The sequence below is a fragment of the Pteropus medius genome, unplaced genomic scaffold, assembly GCF_902729225.1.
Source record: "Pteropus medius unplaced genomic scaffold, Ma_sr-lr_union100, whole genome shotgun sequence".
Lineage (NCBI taxonomy): Eukaryota > Metazoa > Chordata > Mammalia > Chiroptera > Pteropodidae > Pteropus > Pteropus medius.
In genome coordinates this window covers 61,393,307-61,413,722 of record NW_024349800.1, presented here as the reverse complement: position 1 = coordinate 61,413,722, position 20,416 = coordinate 61,393,307, and the positions used below count along the sequence as shown (strand labels likewise).

At 44.2% G+C, this 20,416-nt stretch overlaps 3 protein-coding genes across 12 annotated transcripts in view; 2 read left to right on the top strand and 1 right to left on the bottom strand.

Moving 5' to 3' along the window:
* The window catches only part of ASAP2 (ArfGAP with SH3 domain, ankyrin repeat and PH domain 2), a 136,629-nt gene extending 132,651 nt beyond the window's left edge, over positions 1-3,978 (top strand). For all 4 annotated transcript variants that reach the window (XM_039888080.1, XM_039888079.1, XM_039888083.1 and 1 more), the window contains one exon: positions 1,580-3,978. In XM_039888080.1, coding sequence (XP_039744014.1) covers positions 1,580-1,654 — 75 coding nt within the window. In that variant the 3' untranslated portion in view covers positions 1,655-3,978. The remainder of the gene's footprint in view (positions 1-1,579) is intronic.
* A 457-nt stretch (positions 3,979-4,435) lies between these two features.
* Positions 4,436-13,094, bottom strand: ITGB1BP1 (integrin subunit beta 1 binding protein 1). 3 transcript variants are annotated; one of them, XM_039888102.1, is made up of 7 exons: positions 12,945-13,094; positions 10,277-10,380; positions 9,319-9,397; positions 7,867-8,003; positions 5,878-5,970; positions 5,247-5,396; positions 4,436-4,688 (listed from the first exon to the last, which is right to left on the bottom strand). In XM_039888102.1, the coding sequence occupies exons 2-7, from the start codon at positions 10,346-10,348 to the stop codon at positions 4,617-4,619; spliced, it is 603 nt and encodes a 200-aa protein (XP_039744036.1). In that variant the 5' UTR covers positions 10,349-10,380; positions 12,945-13,094; the 3' UTR covers positions 4,436-4,616. The 3 variants fall into 3 exon arrangements, with proteins under 3 accessions (XP_039744036.1, XP_039744037.1, XP_039744038.1); XM_039888103.1 differs by lacking the exon at positions 12,945-13,094 and adding an exon at positions 11,952-12,801; XM_039888104.1 differs by lacking the exon at positions 12,945-13,094 and adding an exon at positions 11,803-11,933.
* Positions 13,095-13,197: 103 nt separating this feature from the next.
* The window catches only part of CPSF3 (cleavage and polyadenylation specific factor 3), a 33,051-nt gene continuing 25,832 nt past the window's right edge, over positions 13,198-20,416 (top strand). The window contains exons 1-5 of one of the 5 annotated variants that reach the window (XM_039888086.1): positions 13,199-13,394; positions 14,214-14,322; positions 17,694-17,757; positions 18,815-18,912; positions 19,573-19,701. In XM_039888086.1, coding sequence (XP_039744020.1) covers positions 14,315-14,322; positions 17,694-17,757; positions 18,815-18,912; positions 19,573-19,701 — 299 coding nt within the window. In that variant the 5' untranslated portion in view covers positions 13,199-13,394; positions 14,214-14,314. The other 4 variants (XM_039888085.1, XM_039888087.1, XM_039888088.1 and 1 more) reach the window with 4 other exon arrangements.

Here is a 20,416-nt window from a genome sequence, read left to right as displayed (position 1 = left end):
GAAATGAGGCCCGAGTTCTAGCCACCCCCCAACCCCGCCACTGCCTGTGCATGCCAGTTTGGTGGGGCGCAGCAAGTACGGGGGGCTGAGCCCAAGGGCAGAATCCCCGGTGTCAGTGTTGGTCCTGAAATGCTCAGTGGTGTCCAGGTGGGAGCCGGAACAGGGTGAACGTGGCGCTTCCCCTGGTGACCCTAAGAACCCAGACTCAGTACCTACAGGCTAGGTGACGTGGGCAAGTTGCTTATGTCACTAAGCCTAAGCCACCCTGTCTGTGAAAGGGAGGTCACCACGCCCTGGGGCAGAGATTATACAGCAGGCCCCCAGGGATAGGCAGCCATTATAAAATGAGGACAGTAGGCGTAAGTCACTTGCAGAAGTGTGTACGCAGAGCATCTGGCAGCATCTGCTCACAGTAGACACCAAGGCCCCGCTCTGCGGCCTGAGCTGAGATACAGGTAGTTTATGGCGGTTGCGATGGTGCAAACAGGACCTTGTCAGCGGTGGGGCCTGTTAGTCGCCATCACCAGGAAAGCTCCCACCTGTGTGGGCTGCAAGTTCCCGGCCTCCAGGGCCTTTGTGAACTCAGGGCCTGTCACCATTGCCTCTGGGACGGCAGGTTTCCGGTGTCCTCTCATGGTCTCTTCTCCTTGGGAGATTAAAGTGTCTGTCGGTCCAGCGCTCCCTCCTCCGTCTGCCTTGCTACGCACAGCACGGGCAGCAAAGGCCACTGCTCCGGGCTCCCAGGTGCTGGCAGGCTCGCTGGGCCTCTGCTCACCGACCTGCTGCGTGGCTGGCTGGGTGAGGACTGAGGATCCGTGAGGACCTCAATTCTTCCTTCCCCCACCCCGACTGCCCGCACGCCTCGACACCTGCAGCAGGTCTGGCTCTCACACTCGTGTACGACCCACCGTAAGGATGGGGCACCTGCCTGACAAAAGGCTTAGGCATCTGGAAAACACCTGTACTTTTCAAACCGGTGGAAAAATAGAAAGGTATAAAGAAGAAAGTAAACGCTACCCATAATCTCAACCCTCCCCTCCCCCCCCAAAATTTATATTTTGGAGATTTTCTCTTAGACTTTATTTACCTGCATAATTTGTTGAGATCATACTTGATGTATGACTTATATAGTTTACTCAGAGCAAAATTAAATGGATTTATTGAAGTGCTCTAAATGCTTGACTACAATTAAATGGGGCCAAGTCACCTTTGCCACTTTCTGTGACTTTGCAGCTCACAAACTTCTGACACTCAGTTTCTTCATCCATTAAAAAAAAAGGGCAGGGGTGGTGGTGGTCAGGTAGCTGTCCTGTGTGCCCCAAGACTGCCAGGACTCAGAGGCCAGCTGCGTCTGTGCAGACACCTGACACCCCTCCTGTGGGCGTTCCTTACGGATCGTAGGCTCACGCTGTTTGATACGTGAGTGAGAGAGAAAAGGAAAAACAGTTTAGACGTGCCACCCAAGTGGTTTCTTTCTCAAGAGATTCTTCTGAACTACTTTTTTTCTCCAAATGCTACAACACCCTACAAAGTTTCCAACACCTGGAATTTTTGTAACCTGAGCTCTTACTCATTTCAGATCGGCCACATCGATGGAGATCCCAGTCGCAAAGGAGCATTTCCTGTATCTTTTGTGCACTTTATTGCCGACTAAACTGCTACCAAGCAAAAACACTTAACAGTTATGATGTTCCTGTTTCGTTATTGGTACCCAAACTCTCGCCAGAGAATCAGTTTCACGAATTGTACGGTAGCTCACTTTCTCAAATGCCACTGTTCTGTTTTTAAAACTCAAAGGCAATTTATAAATTGTTTTTATAATTTTTGATTTTCATAAAACATTGCTATACTTTTGTTAGGAAAAACTGAATTTCCTAAAAGGTGAACTGAAGAGTCGTTTTAACTACATAATCAAGATCCTGAGTCTATAGAATTAGTTGACCCTAAAAACATTTGAGTATTGGAAGGAATTCTTCCTGCTTCCCTTGGCCCATTTTCGAAGTTGGTGACCTTTAGCATAATTACTGTTTTAGGAAGTTAGTAAACTGTTGCCAGCCTGGACTTTCTAGACAAAATGCTATCGGTTCGCCATGAAAGACTTTTTTTTAGATATGTTCGAGATTTCCTTTGAAATCCACCCAGTGTTTACTTAAAGCAACTTGGAAATGTACACATTCGCGTTGTACTTTCCAACTAATGTGTGAGGTTGCAACTCTCACTGTATTCTGCATGTATGTGTAACCTATTGTGAGCAATCCTACTTAACAAAACTGCCAATAGTTTGTTAGGGCAGACGATAATAGCAGATAATTCAGTTCCAGGTGATATAAAACTGCATTTCCTGAATGTGGTTAAAAACTAAGGATGATGGATTGCAAAACAGTTATTTAAACTCATTTATATGCTTTAGGTGTTTTTGGAATTTGCCTCACAGGTAGAGTACCACGGCACAGACCCTGCTGTATGACCACCTACTTCCTGTTTCCTGAGTGTCACACTGCCTTCCCTTCCTAGCTCATGAGAATGTTTACTCAGCTTAGTGTCTTGTATTTATATAATATACCAGCAGGAATGGTAGTAACACTGTTTTGAAATTTAATCTGTCCATTTGTTTGTCATCAAGAGCATAGCAGAAATCTGTAGGTCCCAGGTAATGAAATACTCCAGGAGACCCGTTTTATGGTTGATGCCCCATCTTACCATTCTTAAGCTAATGGGGCTGGGGGGAATAGGTTGTGTATGATACAATCAGAATTCATTAGTTTAATGAACTTGACCGTCATACCTCTATTTAGTCATTGTGAGCCTAAGTTCATAGGAGGAATATTAGAAATTTTGGCACTCTTTGAGAATAGGCATTTAATGCCCACTTGGATTTTGACCAAAAGTAAAGGAATAAGTAAGTATAGGCTTGGAAAGCAAGGTGGTGATGCTTTTATTGCATTTGCTATGATGGTACATTTGATTGAAGCAGCCTGTCTTTATTATGCAAGACTCTTGTAAGTATGGAGTTTTTGTTTTTTTTAATTGCATTGTATTTTTTGTTGCTATTATAAAGGAAGACAGAACAAACTGGAATGTTTTACGATGTTGTATGGCAACTGCTTTTTGCCTTTCAAAGTTCCGGGTAAAAATCTGTAATTAAAGTCTTTTTTTAAGCACTACATCTATTTTCACTAATGGTTAATTTGTTTCTGAACCCTTCATTTAGTTAATTCTCTCATAGGTTTAAGAAAGTAAACAGATGTATTTGGCACAGTGCACTTATTATGTATATTTTAACACAATCCTCCCCGCCCCCACCCCCCACACCTGTATCTTATAATCAGTCTTTTGACTTCTTGGTGCCAGCTGTATAAGGAATTAAAGTTGATTCATATCAACATTTGAACACCACTCCCAGACAAACCTATCAGGTTCACTGGTACATAAATATCTAGGAAATATTTTTCCAGTCTACAATTTGGTGGTGCTATTGTGCAGTAATTAATATGACTCTTGCCAGAGGAGAAATTATATTAACTTCCCTACTAATATCCTTTCCTAGTTATTTGCTCTTTGCAAATTAAAAGAAAAAAAAGCAACTGAGAGGAAAGAAAACACTGTAGATATCTATTTATATTTCAGGTTTACGTTTCATGAACTTAGCTGCGGGATTCTGGCATTCGGTGTGCCATTTCCATCAGATCTGACTTCTAGGGATGACTCAACTATGTGCACAGGGTGATGGTAACTGCGTGATCTGTTAGGCGTGGGTAACGCAACATGCAGCTTGGAATGCTATTTGAGATGTATGATACTCAATTCACTTACGTGATTACTTTGGTCTAGTTGCAGCTCAACTGTATATATTGTATAACCCAAATCAGTTATTTTCATTGTCCTTCATGCAGTGATTTATAATTAGAGCATGTTAATTAAATTTACTCTCGTTAACTAGTCATTTGACTAGAAAAAAATAAAGTACTTTTAAATGGACATGGTGTTATTTTTAATGTTTTTAATCCTCGAAGCATTGTTAAAAAGTCCTTTAAAAAATACACTAGCCTACTGTACTTGAGATTCTTTAAATACTATCAGTTGTAACATGAGCAGCCATCTTTTAAGGTTCTCTGAATGCTGATAGATATTGTGGTTTACCAGCCTGTTATCCTCAAAGTTCTCCTGTGTCTTGAGTTGGCGGTGTCACTGTTTCAAACCAGCATGACCCGGCGGTCCCCAGGCCAGAGCTCTGCCTGACTAGAACGCCGAGCCAGAGAGACCACGTCACCAAGGAGTGCTACGGAGCGGACTCCATTAGTCTTCCTCAGAGGTCTCACTGTTTATTACTGAGACCGCTTCTGTGACACTTAAGGGGGTTAATCTTGTGTTTAAAAGTGACAAGTGAGGTTTCTTTTTTAGTCCCAATAGGTAGATAAGTTCATTGAAAGTTAACTCATTGTTAATAAGACACATTTTAATAGAAAAACAAATGATTGATGTTTTATACATTGTATTTTCTTCAGAAAATCTAGAGCAAGGGATCACTTCATATTTTCATAATAGTTCAACGTTGCAAATTGAAAACTACAGAAAACAGGTGTCACGTGAGGTCCACTTCCACCTGACTGTAGAATTTAGGACTTCTCAGATGTCAATACGGAGTCAAAGGCGGTGGATAAAACTTTGCAGATTGCTTGCGCTTGCTCCTACATGAAATGAAAAGGTACAGTAAGAGTTCATGACTCTCTTCCTGAACTTAACTTGACCAGAGAGAGAAATCTGACCCTCTTAACATCTCTGGCCCTACACATCACCAGTTCCGAAAGGCCCGCAACACAGCCTGCCTGGGTCACACCTGTCCCCGTGCTTCCTGCTCCCTCTGGAGGACTGCGGGTGGGCAGCACACAGGACTGCGGCCTTTTGGGAGGACCATCACAAGTCAGTAAGGACGACGATGTACAGAGGAGCAGGGTGCCTCTGCCCCTGGAGGACACAGCACTCTCCCTCACCCGCTTTGTGTCTACCCCAAACCTCTGACTCTGACACAGGCGAGTGCTGCCCTGGCCCAGCCAACAGTCCCCAACCTGCAGTGGGTCTGGACAGCTGGCTGGCCTTGGGCCCGCTCCTCAGCCATCGTACTACGCCAGGTGTTAGATACAGAGTGGACAGCATCTCTTCAGCCTTCGAAAAGACTATAATTGGTCCCTGGTTTTGCCACTCTGTCTGATAAATGAGACCCTATCTAAGGGACGATGACAGCTCACCAGGCTGCTGCACTGATAAACCCACAGGCTGTACTCTTCATTGCTGGCATCTGTGGTCTTCAGAGCCAATAAGCTTTTTCCTGCCCCCAGACCATCATCGTAACACACCATCCGGATGATTAAATACAGAGCATGCCGATGTAAAACGTCCTGCAGAGGTCAGGAAGAGAAAGATCATGGCTCGTATACGTGTTTCTCCATTCTGATGAGATTTTCCCATGCAGATTTATTGTGAGGCTTTAGACAGTGTATCTATGCATCTGGGAGAAAGTAGTTTTACAGGTCTGTCACCCAAAGGGATACTCTAGTATGCTCACTAGATAATCTCAGTTCAAGACCCCGTTCCCCACGCCCAGCTTCCAAGCTGGCAGCTGCTCTGAATTGGCGTTGGGATCCCTAAGCTGAAATGCACTGGGCCAGCAGTGGGGCACTGGCGTGGGCCCGACCACACAGGAGAAGCAAAGGGACACTCCTATTTCTCCCACCCTAAGAAACAGGTCCCTTCTAAGTCCAGCTGCCAGGAATGTTTACAAACCCACTGCTCTGCAAACAGGAGCAGACCTAATTGCAGGTGGGCCCTTAATTCCCCAATACCGAAAACATTTTCTTCTTAATAAATTAAGTTACTTACATACTGATCTGACGTTGATACTTTTATACCATACTTGGAAACTCCCATAATAAACTCTTCCTCCAGAGGAACAAAAGGCAACTTTCCATCTTGCTTTAAAATAAAAATTACATGACATACATTCAAAAATTGTTATATTAAGTCGTCAAATTTTAATATCTGGCTATCACAAACCCTTTAAAGAATGTAGCAAACATTAGCTTAGCAAGAATTTATCTCCAAAAGAGGCAGAAAATTTTTCCCTTATTTTTATTTTTACAATCAACAAATCTGAGCAAAATGCAGATCAGCGTACCCCAGATGTACTGTTCTATCCCTTTGGGATTAACCCTAATTACAAACAGATACTTCTCATAGATCCCAGTGAAGTTAAAATATTTACATTGGAAAAATAAAGGTCTTCACATACTCAAAGGTTATACTAATGTCAACACGTGAAACATCAGGACTCGGCACAGGAACCATTTTCTCAGCCATTTTCTGTGGCACCCAGGTGTTGGATATGACTGGTCTCCCCAGAGTCCAGAGCTTTGGGTGAGTCAGCTGCTCGACGAGTGGCCACTCTGCTCTCAAACTACCATTCAGCATTTTGAGCTATTCAGAAACAAGTCAAACTGCTGACAACCGATGGTGACACCCGATGATCCCCGGCGGATTACCCGGCTCTGCGGATTACCCAGCTCTGTCCCCTACGTCAGAATACCGCCTAACCTGTCTTTTAAAGTAAGACTGCTGGCAATCAGTAGACGTTCCATACCGTAACTGTTTTTGTGGGAACACTGCCTACATAAATGAGATTATGGTAAACGTGCTACGTCCACCTAATTCTAGGTCCTCATGATGCCGTAGGAACCTCTTGCCAATCATTTCTCACAGTTTATTTTTATTTATTTAATTATTATTATTTATGCCTACAGCACCTAGTCTTCCTAGGTGGTCTCCCATCCACGTACTAACCAGGCCTGACCCTGCTTAGGTCCTGAGATCAGACATTGGGCTTGTTCAGGGTGGCGTGGCCATAGACCCTGGACCATGGCTCCACTGGGGCATGAACCCAGGACCTTCTGCGTGTAAAGCAGACGTGCTAACCGCTACACTATGGAACCACGTCCTTCTCACAGTTTAAAGCAATTCCAAGGATCAAAAGACAGAATAACAGTAATGGTATCGTCAGTAAATTTGACAAGGCCAAATTCTATGGCGTTAGGAGAAATGTAGCTGTCCTTATGAGAATGAAAAGAACCCTAATGGACTTGGGGTGGGGGAAACGTTAGCAGTCTTTCAGTATAATACCATATACTTAGATTAGTTGTTGCTTGCACGTTGTTGGAATGACCTTAGATTCCAGACTAAATGCTGGAATACTAATTGCTTTAGCCCTGACCACCAAGAGTTCTCTGGTACTGTATGATCTCATTCTCCATGACTGCAGAGATCATATTCCCTTAGAGTGACCCACACTCTGTGAACTGGTAAGGGCCACCTCCCACAGTCGTCACGTCACGTCCCTTCGTTAATGAACGTGCAATCCCACGTTCTGTCTCCTTGACCCAGATGCTTCTGAAACCCACTTCACCTCAATTCCTATTGGAAATAGTATGAATCAAAGGCATCTTAAGTCAACACTACCAGAAGCCAATTATTCCAAGAGCTAAAAGTCGTTCAGCGGAGACACAGTGGGTTTTGCCAGACTTGTATTTAAGGACCAGCCTATGGTGTGTGAGCGGTCTCTACACAGCTTCTCAGGCTAACAGGGCGGTCAGGCCCAGAAGTAAAAGCGCTGTCTGAAGGAGGGAGCCGTGCCTTTCCGGTACAACTCATCCCCACGGCGCCTGCGCCTCCCACGACCACGGCAGGGGAGAAAAGCATGGCTTCAAGATGAGACAGACCCGGGGGAGCACAGCATTCTCCTCGGGGGAGCACAGCTTTCTCCTCGGCTGTGAGTTTACACTCTAGAATCTCATGCAACTGAGCTTTTTTTTTTTTTACCTGAGCAACATCTATGTAATTTATCAGGTCTAGTGGCCCTTCAAGATTTTTTCCCTCAGAGAGTTTCAGCTTCTCAATGGCACCAACGTACTTTATTCGAAATTCTGCACAGGTATCTGAATTGCTGTTGCTTTGTCCTAAAGGTAAAAGGAAAATTGTGATAGTAAGGCTTCAAAAGAAATGGCTGCTCAGTCCCTTTCCAAATAGGAAACAAACTGTCATCAGAACTTAACCTGTAACAAAAATAAAATCTTCTAAAATAGAAAATGTTTTGATGTAATTGAAAAGAACTTAAAATTTCACTAACCTTTTCCTCAGTGACTCAGAATATGCTAAATATAAAACTAGGAATAAATCAAGCATTACTGTTCTTCATTTCAAAACAAAATTAAATTGCCAACTAATGATGGAGCACCTTTATCATGCGTAATGATACTTAATTAGTGTTTGGTTTCTTCCCCCTCGTTAACCATGTTAACGTTTAACTTTTCTGATTCAGGAAACCCGACCTACCTCTACTGGTCACCCAGAAAACACTGGACAGTTTGGAACAGTGCTGGACAGGAAGTCCCTTAGCATGACAGGGTAACAGGCAGAAGAGCTGTGTGAGCTATAAAACCCAGCCAATACAACACAAACTCACCACAAAGTACTGACAGTATCTACCGCAGCAGGGAGATACTATGGGATGACATTTAGGCGATGTTTATGTAATAAAAAGATGCCCGGCCACATTTTTAATATTTTAAAGGCATCTGAAGGTGAGATAATAGACCTTACGCCCACTATCTTCTCTTTTACATCACGTGCTTCCTTCTCTGCCCCGCCGCATTACCTTTACAGACTGACTAGTCTGTGATCCTAAAGGAACAGTGGAAGCATTTTAGACAAGGAAATGAATATACTGTATTTCCAATCAGACACTGGCTGATAGGTGGGTTAGAGCCACCTTTTAATTTCTAAACAGCTACTCATTTGGGTGGCTGTGTAAATGTTTTCGAGTGTCTGTGACAGATGCCACCCTTAATGCCATGCACTCCTAATGTTTATGACCTGCTGTATCTGGGTAAATGGCCCCTAATCCTTTATATCAGCAAGACATCTGTCCTATACTCCATCAACAATGTGAGTCCAGTATAATTCACGCTCTGCCACCCCATTTATTAAAAAGCTATTTCGAAACTAAATCGTTACTACGATGTTTTCTGCATGTTTTTGCTCTAGGACCCATCAAGAGTGCTTTGCCCACATGCCAACCTCCAAGGAAGTGGGTTTCACCAGCCTCTCCACACCGCCAACCCACGTTCCACCAGATCTGCAGCCATTTCTAAACTCTGGTCAAAAGGCAGAGGAGAGAGAAAACCCAAACACACAAGGGCCTGAGCACCTGGTAAAACTACATGAGCATCAGCAAAGGCCTTCGGCGATAAACCAGCCCGCCCGCCTCCGTACCTGAGCTTTTGGTGGACTCTGTGTCCAGGCTGGCCACAGTGCTGGATCGAGAGAGGCCCCCAAGACTGGAGTCCACAGACTGTGAAATAACAAACAAATCAAGCGCTATCCTCCCTCAAGTTCTCTGCCGAACATTCGACTACTTAACTAGAGTTGAATCAATACATTTAACCCCAACTGCTTTTCCCATAAAACAGAGTTGCAGAAATGCGATGCCAGCGTCCTCAGTCTGAATCAAAGGCAGTACCTCTGTCTCCCGATAAGAAACCAGATACTTAGATGTGAAAATCTACACCTTATTTTCACATTATCACCACTGAACCCAAAAAGAACCCTGTGCACAAAGCAGGCAAGGAGCATTATCTGTTTAATAAATGAGCACAGAGACAGAGAGGTGAAGTGATTTACCCAAGGTTATACCTAGTAAACACCCCAGATCTCTAATCTAGGTCTCCTGATCTCCATTCCAGTGCTTCTGCAATTACTCCAACTAGTACCTGGCCCGCAGCAATAAACAAGCTGACTGGCGGGGTGTAACTATGTGAATTGCAAAGAAAAACCAACGAAACTTAAGCAAAACACAAAGCATCGTACATGTTAGTGAGAATTACTTAGGCACGTACACCACAAACCCTAGAATTCAAGTGATTCAGCCCCTTCATTGCATGCAATTTCCATCACGTAAAAAATTTCAAAATCAGTGTTTGTTTCGATGAGACCGGTTATAGGTCCTGTCCCACTCAGGTTAGTGGATTTAAGAATTTCAGAAAAACTACCAAAACAAAATAAAATTGAATCAAGCACAGAATGTGTCTCTAGTGCAAAAAAATGAATGTTAAAATCACACCTAGTTTGAAGACTAGCAGCAGGTCTGCCATGGTTAGTATCCCGCATGCAGTGTCAGAGGAAAGGCAATTCTCACTGCTTTACGACTCTGGGTCCAATTCCAGCCCCCTACCTTGCTCTTAGTACTGATTTCACTGCTTTGGGAACTGCTACTACTGTGCCGCTTTTTGCCTTTCCGGAACATTTTTCAGCATAGCTTGATCCAGAGGGGCTCCCCTAGAAAAGGAAATGCTGTTTAGTTATACTCAGAAAAGCAACTTTAAATCACTTTATGCATAACAAGAATAAAAAGTCACCAATGTCTTCCACGTCCATGGTATATTCCTCTTACTTACAAATACTTTTTACGGACCACAAAATTGGATGCTATTCTTTTTTTCATTCTTTTTAAATTATAAAAATCTAACCCAAGGAACCAAAAGGGGAGAAAGCTTATCGTAACTAGAGGTGTAAAAAGCCTTGTTCTCAGAAGTGACAGATAACATGTCATCTAGTTCTAGAGATATTCTAGCGCCTTCTCTTTAATCGGTTCAAGACACTGAGATTCAGTTACTATCTAGGGTTCACATTCTGAAAATGGTACGGCTTATTATAGAAGATGTACATACCTCCCAGAAATGTGCATTTTTCTTGAAGTCCTGAACCATCTTTGGGTAAAAGCTGCTAGGTGCTAGCACTGACCTCCTCACTGCAGCAAAGCCAGTGGAGGAGGCTATCTTAAGTTTCCCAGAGTCGGTCTTACGTACATCTTTTTTAAAGTAATAATTAATGCCTTGGAAACAAGAGTCATCCTTGCCTGTTTATGGGAACACCTCTATTATACGTGGAAAATCATTAACTAGCCTGCATAACGTTTCATTGTTCTAGTATTTCCAAACACACTGTCTCAGTGTATCCTCACAGCAACCTGGTGACACATTCGTTTTTTCCAGATTTTTTCTAAGGGTCTCTTCTGTACCAAATACTATGTTCGGGGGTCTAGGCCCCCACCCTCAAGGAACTTCCAGAAGGCAGATTATAATCTGCGTTTGATGGATGAGGGAACTATGACCCATTTTTCAAGAAGATTTATGAGTAAGACAACATAATAGATTTTTACCACAGATCGGATTCTACAGAGGGAACAAGGGAATCTGCTTACTATGGGATGAATACTATTTTATCGTCTTCGAAGGTTCCACAGACAGTCTGCGCACATAATTTCCTTTCATTCTGACATGGTCAATTCTTTTCTGGAAAACGATGGACCTGATGAAAGTCCAGGCCCCATATCCACGCAAGCACCAAGATCTACTGAATACACCACCTCAACGGTCTCGTTTTATCCTCTCATCCTTGTCCCTAAAGGGGCCCCCACATCATCACTAGACCATTGCTGTATATAAGTACATTATCTGATGGAAGTGGTAGACCCACAACCCATAAAAATGCACAAGGTGTGGTGTGCAATTTTCAGGAATTCACGTCCCAGCCTGACTGACTCCTTGCCACTTTAAATCTACCACCAAGCTCCAGCTAAAATTTCTTTTAAACGCAAATCTGATGCTTGAAATTTTCCAGTGGATCCAAAAAATCAGAGATAGGAGTCAAAGCTCTTCACCAGGACACGCAAGGTTCTCCATAAGAGGCTCTACCTACCTCTCCAGTCTCATCTTCCACAAGGGCTTCACAATTATTCTCTAAGGAATGCAGAGCTGCTCCAGGTCCTCAGCATCCCTCTGCTCCACGTCTCCATGCTTTGCCCCCACCATTCCTTCTGCTGGGAAGTTCTCCCATCTTTTACTCACCTTTCAAGACTCAGTTCAAGCTTCTCTTCTAGAAACCCTACCTTGGACCTCCAGTTTGGGTTAAGGGATGCTCCCTCCACAACTGGAGGACACCCCCTGTTCAGGGCATTGGTCTACTACTCTCTACATATGTACTCTCACCTGTGAGCTCCTAGTGCGGGTGGGATACTGGTCCCTGTCTACTCAATGCCTGGCACAGCCTGGCAGAGGACATGCTTAATGAACTGGAGAACTTTCTTGGGAGATGACATCCAAAAAACAACTCCTGAACATCTTAACATCTACCATGTGCCGCCCAGTGCAAGGTGCTCCATATACCTTTGACAGGCAAGGTTGCACTATTACGGCCCCTTTCAATGTGGCAGCCAAAGCGTTCCACCAAGGCTACCAGGCTAATAATAGATGGGGCCAAGTTTGGAACCTAGACAGACCTGGCTCCAAAGCTCTTTCCAGACCCTACCCGGCTTCCCAAGCATCCTCACTGTTGTGTTGTGCCTGCCACGCGCAGGTGCGCAGGGTGACAGTAAACAAAACAGACACAACCTCTGCCACGTGTAGTGGAAGCTGGGGTCTGAAGCCCTGGAAAAACCAACAGGAGCCAGCACAAAAACTGAGTGCTCCTCACTAACCCACAAAATAGAGTCGGACAGGGGAAGCAGCCCCGCGGTGTTCCCGCTCCCGTCGCCCTTCAGACGGGAGCCATCCACACACGACACCGTCGTCACCGGAGCTGCATCCCAGCCCGGACAGGAATCGGGCACTCGGGGAACTGCATCCTCCTGCAGGCCTCGGCCTGCTCCTCGACTCTCACCGCCCGTTAGGCGCAGCCTTGGGGCCCGGGTTTCCGACCTCGGGAGGGCGGGTCCCCGTGGAGACCGCGGCGCCCGCGGCCCCACCCATCCGCCCCACCGCGGGCCTCCCAGCCGGTGCCGCCCTCGGGGCCCGCATTCCTGGACAGGCTCAGACCAGCTGCGGCCGGGGCCGGGCACTCACCTCACAGCGGCTGGCCCATCCCCGGGGTCGCCTGCGGCCGGGGTCAGACACCCACCGCCCCCGCAGCCCGCGCGGGGGAAGCCACTCCCGTTCTAATTCCAGCGCCAGCTTTTCCGGCCCCCTAGCCCCGCCCTCCGGCCCCGCCCCCGCCCCGAGATGTCGCGCAGGCGCATTCCTGACCCTGCCTGGGTTGTCGGACTCCGCGTAGGGAGGAACCTCGCGAGCCGGGTTCTCCGACAGGAAGTCGAGGGGAGGAGCCTAATGTCGCGGGCGCGGGAGCGCCGGAAATAGTGCTCGTGGTGGATGGCCTTCTTCCTTTGGTTCCTGATGGATTTGCTTTTAATTTAGAAAGACACCCGTGACCTGTTCCTCACCTGTGCTTCGCCTTCAGACTTCCGAGATGTCTGCGATTCCTGCAGAGGAGAGTGACCAGCTGCTGATCCGACCCCTGTAAGGGACCGGCGAGAGAGGGAATGAAGCCGCTGGCTGTGAGGGCGAGGCGGGTAACGATGGTTGCTGCCTCAGTCCCCCACTGGACCATGCCTCGGCAGCCTGCCCTTGGTCCGCAGTTGTGGGCCCGGCTTCTCCAGCTGGACGGGTTTGGAGAACTGTGAATAGGTTGAACGGGATTTCGCTTTTTCGTTAGTCTCAGGGAAGAAGATGATACTGGAGTTGGGAGGGCAGGGGTCGGGGAGAGGTCTGGGGCCGCTGGGCGCTTTCACACACGCTAAAGAGTGGCTAAGGCTGAGGGAACCGGTGATGTCGCCGACGGCAGGGTGAGATGAGAACCTGGATAAGGCTGTAGCAGTGCGAGACAGAACTAAATCCGTTTCTTATGAACTCCAGGACTTGACATTTGCCACGATATGAGAGGCAGTAAGTTATGAGATCCGTTTTGAGCTCAGACTCTAGCAGAATAAGGAAGTTAGAGAGTTGGAGAGGAGGAGACTCAGAATCCTAAGGACAGTTACTCAGCCCCTGGTCGTCCATGGGAAGGCAGGCCTGTCAGTGGAGATGGCCGTCTACCAGAGGGATGCTGCTTAGAAAGAGAAATGTAAATGTGGAGAACTTACTCTATAAATAAGCTATTTGAATCCACACACATTTATTGTTGGATATTAACACAACATGAATGCGTGTTTTTCAAAAGTTAGTATCTCCTTTACACATACTCATTGAGCACCTACTGGACTCATTGAGCACCTACTGGAGACACAACACAAGTTTCTCGCTGCTTAGTTCACACCTCTCATCTCTTTGTCTATTCAGCAGTGTCAAGTGTCAAGCACCACACTAGGCACTGGGGATACACATAAGGCAGAGGGCCAAGTTAACCGAAGTCACCCCTTTGGAGAGCATTGCTGTGTAAAATGAAAAGGTACTGGAGAGGTCGTTTGGAATTATAGGAAACCATTACTTTGGAGTCAGACCTGAAATCAAGTCTCTCCTTTATCAACTTGCTACGTTAACAACCTCACCGAACTTGTTTTCCTCATGTGGAAATGATACAGCAGCTGTTATTGTGAGGAGGAAAGATCAGGCAGGTAGGTGCTCAGTAAGCCACTACTGTCCTAACAGGTAGGCATTGCGCTGAGTGTCACGAGAGTATGGAAAAGGGATTTGTAGCAGATTGAGGAGAAGAGGGTGCTATCTCATGCGTCCTGGAAAATATGCATGAGCCGAGTCTTAAAGAATGAGTAGGACTTAGCGACAGGTAAAGTATAGAAAGTACAGGAGCAAGGACATTCTGGCCAGAGGAAGTGGCACATGTGCAAATGAGACTGGTCACAGTTTGGAGCCACTTTCCTTATGGCCGTGACTAAAAGATTAGCAGATGAAGTGGGAGAGGCTATCAGGGTCCGTCTTATGAAGGACTTCGTGTGCATACGGAGGAGTTTGGGTCTTTTTTTGTCAGTTATAGGGAGCCAACAAAGGATAGTGTGGAAATTATGTTTTGGGAAGGTTGAAGATTGCTCCCAGCAGCAGTGTAGCAGATGAATAAAGGGGTGTGCAGAGTGGAAGGAATCTAGGATGTGATTAAAATAATCCAGGTGTAAGCAGTAATAGCTTGAGGTGAGTGAAATGAGCAGCAGTGGGTTGGAAAGAAGTAGGTTTGAGAGTGAGAAAGTGAAATCTTTACAACTTTGTAATGGATCAGATATATTGAAAGGGGCAGTTGTGGGGAGGGAAGGCAGGGCAGAGAGGAGTGCTAGGTTGACTCAGATTCCTGGGTGGGACAACTGGTAAGTGGTCGTGTTATTCACCCAAGAAATACCAGAGATGGGGCGGTCTGGAGTAAATATAGGAATTCTGTTGTTTTATAATGGCAGCATTGAGATTTAATTCACATACAAGTCACTCATTTAAAGTGTACAATTCAGTGGCTTTTATTCACATCACCACTGTCTGACTCCAGAACATTTTCATCATCCCAAAAAGTAACCCTGTACCCAGTTAGCAGTCATACCCATTCCCCTCCAGCTCCCCCAGTCCTTCGCAACCACTAATCTACTTTCCGTCTCTACAGATTTGCCTGTCCGGGACATTTTCTAGAAATGGGATCCTATAACATGTAACCTTTTGTGACTGGCTTCTTTCACTTACATAATGTTTCCAAGGTTCACAATTTGTGGAGGTTCTACTCATTCAATAAATATCTTGAGGTTTACTATATATCAGGCCCTGTAGCTATGCAGTAGTGAATGAAATAGGCAATGTCCCTGCTCTTAGAGAGCTGCCATTTAAACAGTGAGAAACAAGCCACAAAGCAGTGGATGCAGTTCCTTCATGTAGTTATCAGTGTAATGATAGGATGGTGTCAAGGACAAGTGAGAGGAGGTAGTCAAGAGAAGGCCTCTGAGAAGGTGACGATTGGATGAGACCCAGATGATGCAAAGGAGCCAATCTTGTCCATATCTGAGGGCAGAGCATTCAGGAAGGGCAAGGGCCTCGAGGTGAAAACTAGTTCGGCATATCTGAATATAAAGTGCCTGTCAGCTATCGCAGTGGGCGGATAACACCAGTAGATAATGCCAGGTGTGTATTAGAGGTCTGGAACTCAGAAGAACAGTCCGGGCTACAAACGGACTTGGAAGTCATCAGCATGTCAAAAACATGAGAAGACTGAAGAGGGCCAGGGACAGAACCCGTGGAACATCAGCATTTGAAGAATAGGCAGAGGCAGCTGAGTGTGAAGGAGACCGAGGTGGAAAACCAGCAGGACAGGGTGAGCTCGTGAAGTAAAAGTGCCCAGTGAGGAAGTGAGTAGAAGAGGTGACAGGCTGCCAGGAGAACGAGAGAAGGCCTGGGGATGGCCGCATGTGGCAGCAAAGAGCTGCTTTGCAAGGACAGTTTCGGAAGAGTGGCTGGTAAAAGCCAGATGGCGAGTGAGTAGAGGTGAGACAAAGGCAGCAAGTGTATACAGCTCTCTTAGGAAGCAGCCTGGGGAAAGGGATGTGGAGGGAACTAAAGGAGCTTGGGATGAAGGGGTTTTCATTTTAGGATGAGAACGGCCGTAGCATGCTGAAATTCTGGTGGTAGAGAGGGTGACATCGGTGCTATGGCAGTGTTCGTTCAATTCTTCAGGAGGGAGTGTATGGGGTGGAGAACCCTGGGGGAAAGATTAGCCTTAGACGGAGGTCTGTTCTGTTGTTACGGGAGAAATGGAAGGAGACAAAGATGTGGGTGGGTTGGTAAGTGAAGTTGAGGAAATTGACAAATGAATTTTTTTTTTTTTTTTTTTTGATGTGGAGAAGGCCCATGCCTCAAATAAAGAGGACAGAGGGGAAATTTAGGAGGAAAAGTTTGAAATAGTTGCTGCGGCAACTGTAAGAGAAAGCTGAGCTAGGGACGGTTAAGGGGTTGCATAGAGGACCAGTTAAAGTGGAAGGCCAGAAATTCATCGTAGCACCACGGTGTGGTTTTCATTATCGACGTCCTGCTCTAAGGTAGGATCTCAGTTTGAGAATACATCCATCCTAGTAAGTGGACTATGAAGTCCTTGGGGTCAGGGTCCTGGCGTTTGATATTCTCATACTCTAGGTACTTAATACAGGGTTTGGCAAACGGGACCTGCTTAATATTGAGTGAATGAGTGAACCATGACTAGGCTCATTGGGGAAAAGCATCAAAGAAGATGAGAAATTTAAAACACAGGTGAGGTTTAGCTTAAAGTATATCCTGAGATACTTGGAAATTAAGGTTGATTTATTAATATCGGAAGAAAGGAAAATTGTTTACGTGCTTGGCATCAGATATACTGAGATGATAAGGTGGAAGGAAAGGGACCGATTCACAGGTATAAATAAGAAAAATTAAGCTATTAGGTAAATGCATATTGCTCTCTTACAGTGAGAATTTTGAAGTGCTTATGGCTTTATACTTAAGTGCTGATTCTCAAAGTTAAGTAATTTGCATCACTGCTAGTTTACAGTGATGTAAATTATGATTTAGTACATCATAATTTAACCCTAATATTCAGAAGGTTGAGTAAATTTAACCTTACGGTTTCTTGGATCGGTACCACCTTCTCTCACAACTGCAGAATCCCTGAACTCCCAAGGGCCACCTCCTCCTCTCACATCAACACTGTCTTTCCCTGTCTTGGTACTTTTGTGGAATTCTCATCTGCCTCAAGTGAGTGCTGTCATCAAATGGGGCATACTTTAAGTTGTAAAAAAGTTTGAATTTATTGGGCTTGATTTTGATTGTTTTTTGATCATTTTTATTTCTCCCCGTGATTGTTTACAGTGGAGCTGGGCAAGAAGTTGGAAGATCATGTATTATTCTGGAGTTCAAAGGAAGAAAAATAATGGTAATTATTATTTTGTAGTCAGGTTAACAGTATGGCTCTGCACTAAGTGTTAGGTCATTTCTGGTATAGCAGTTATCTGTTCTACTCAGAAAAATGTCATAGTTGGTATATGTAGTCTATGTTATAAACCGTTAATATGAAGAACTAATACAAACTTCTACTTAGTAATTTGACAACATTAAATAAACTGGGAGAATATATTGTAAGATTGTAAAATTGTCGACCAGATCTGAACTATTGCTTCTTCAAGGCCCTCTTCCACTCTTGGAGGGTCTAACCAGCCTGACTACCCCACCTCATTCACACACACGCAGCATGTGATGATAGAGCCAGTTTGGCATCGTGAGTTATCAGTAGGACCACCGGCCCCAGGCGAGTCAGTCTGCTGCTCTAAGCCCATTTCCGTGTCTGAAAGACAGAGGTGGTTCCTATGGTCCTCATTAGAAGGGCAGTCCTGTGGCTCATCACATTTCCCTGGTCCCCATTTCTCCCTTCGCCCAGTCTTGGAAGAACAGGTATATGTCAGACATGGTCATCCTTTTAGTCATTTGTTGTATTAATTTGGTAGAAACATATAATTTGATAGAAGTGCCCCCCCTCCCAATGATTGTATAACTCATTAATGACTGACTCAGGTTGTTCCCTAATACCTTAAAATACTTAAATTGCCCTGATCAGGAAAGTTTCCCATTTCTAACCATTGTCTTCTCCCAATAGTCAGATCTGGTAGTCAATCTATAAACTTTTTTAATGACCGTCATCTACTGATATCAGAGTTCTTGAAAAGAGTTCATTCATTGTTAGACAAAAACTAATTGGAAAGAAGATGTCTTGAATTTTGTGTCCCATGACCCCAAGTGTGAGCTGTGTTTTAAATCCATTTGGGAAGTTAGAATTGTTACTGGCATATTTCCCACATTTAATAAGAATTGCATTCCAAAAACCAGTGTATGGAGTCTATCTTGATTATGTATGTGATGGATCAGTTAAATTGTCTTTTCATTGAATGAATTTTAATAAAACGTGTAGGGGATTGTGATCTCTCTATCTCTTTCAGTTGGACTGTGGGATCCACCCTGGCCTGGAAGGAATGGATGCTCTTCCTTATATTGATTTAATTGACCCAGCTGAAATTGATCTTTTACTAATTAGTCAGTAAGTTTTTTTCTTTATTAACGACTGATTTTCATGGACTTTTACTATAAAAATCATTCTTTTCTAATTTTTAAGATTCGGGTGTTTCGAAAGCATATTTTCTACTAGGAAGCATATTGCAGACATGTAAGGCTAAGCCAGCACTCCATGTTGCATCACAGGTTAGAGGAATTTACTGTGACACTTACTTTCCTACCTCTGGAGTAAGTGAGAAGAAGATAGCATATGCCTGGGACCACTGTAAAACTTTAGGCCAAGAAAGCCTTTTCCCAGAATATCTCCTCGAGGTCACCATCTTGTCACATTCTGTAGTAACTTTGTTTATAAACAGTGGTGTTTCAACTTTATGCCGCTAAAGTGCTTGTTACAATTCTGGCTGCCAAGAGTGTGTTTGGGTATAGTCTACTTTCCTCTCTGATTATCCCTGATAAAGTATTTTGATATTTAAAAATACTTTTACTATTTTTTTCTTATGCCAGGACTGGCTGCATTATTTCTTCCCTCTGCATGTGTCTGCCCTTGGTGTTCTGAAAGAATCAGCATGAAATGGTTACATGTAACTTTTCTGTACAGCCAGCAACAGTTGCATTACATGTGGTAGATGATGGATAACATTTTAAGAATTGACAGAATCTCTCTCTATCTCTCTCTCTCTTTAAGTTTCCATTTGGATCACTGTGGAGCTTTGCCCTGGTTCCTCCAGAAGACAAGTTTCAAAGGAAGAACGTTCATGACTCATGCCACAAAAGCTATTTATAGATGGCTTCTTTCAGATTATGTCAAAGTTAGGTAAATTACATTAGATTTATACATGCATTTGATTTTACACAATACATATTGTTCAAGATATGGGCTATTTTGTGCTTTGAAATGAGACACTCTGCATTCACAAGGATTTCATCAATTTCATCATTTAGTAACAAGTCATCAGATACCCATCGTGTACCCAAGACTTTCTTGGCCTTAAAGTCTTTTTTTAGTTTTACCATCCTGTTAAATCTTTGTAATTTAGGTACGTTTTAAGGTATGGTAATAAAATTCTATAAGTGGAATTTTATAATTTCATTAAAATTTAAGACCAAATACATTACACAGTGATATATAGTGAAATCTTATTTTAGATTATATGATCAAAGCAAATTGACTATTTTAAATGAAAAAGTTCCCTGGGGAAGTGTTTTCCAGCTGCAAGAGGAAAACCTACTCTTTTATCAGAAAGTTTAGAGCATTTTTTGTGATACTAGCAGCATAAGCTATTAACCTTCAGAAGTTCACTATTTAATATGTATATTCCAGAGGTAGTTAAGATGCCATTTGCTATTCTTCTGTATAAATACAAAAGGATGGGAGAGTTACCTTTAGTAATGATTATCCCAGTTAACACTTAAATGATGCTTACCTGGTACAGGCACAGTCCTCAGTTTTTAACATATGTTAACTCACTCTTCATATCAGTCTCATGATGTAGATCCTGTTATGAATCTTATTTTACAGCTGATGAAAC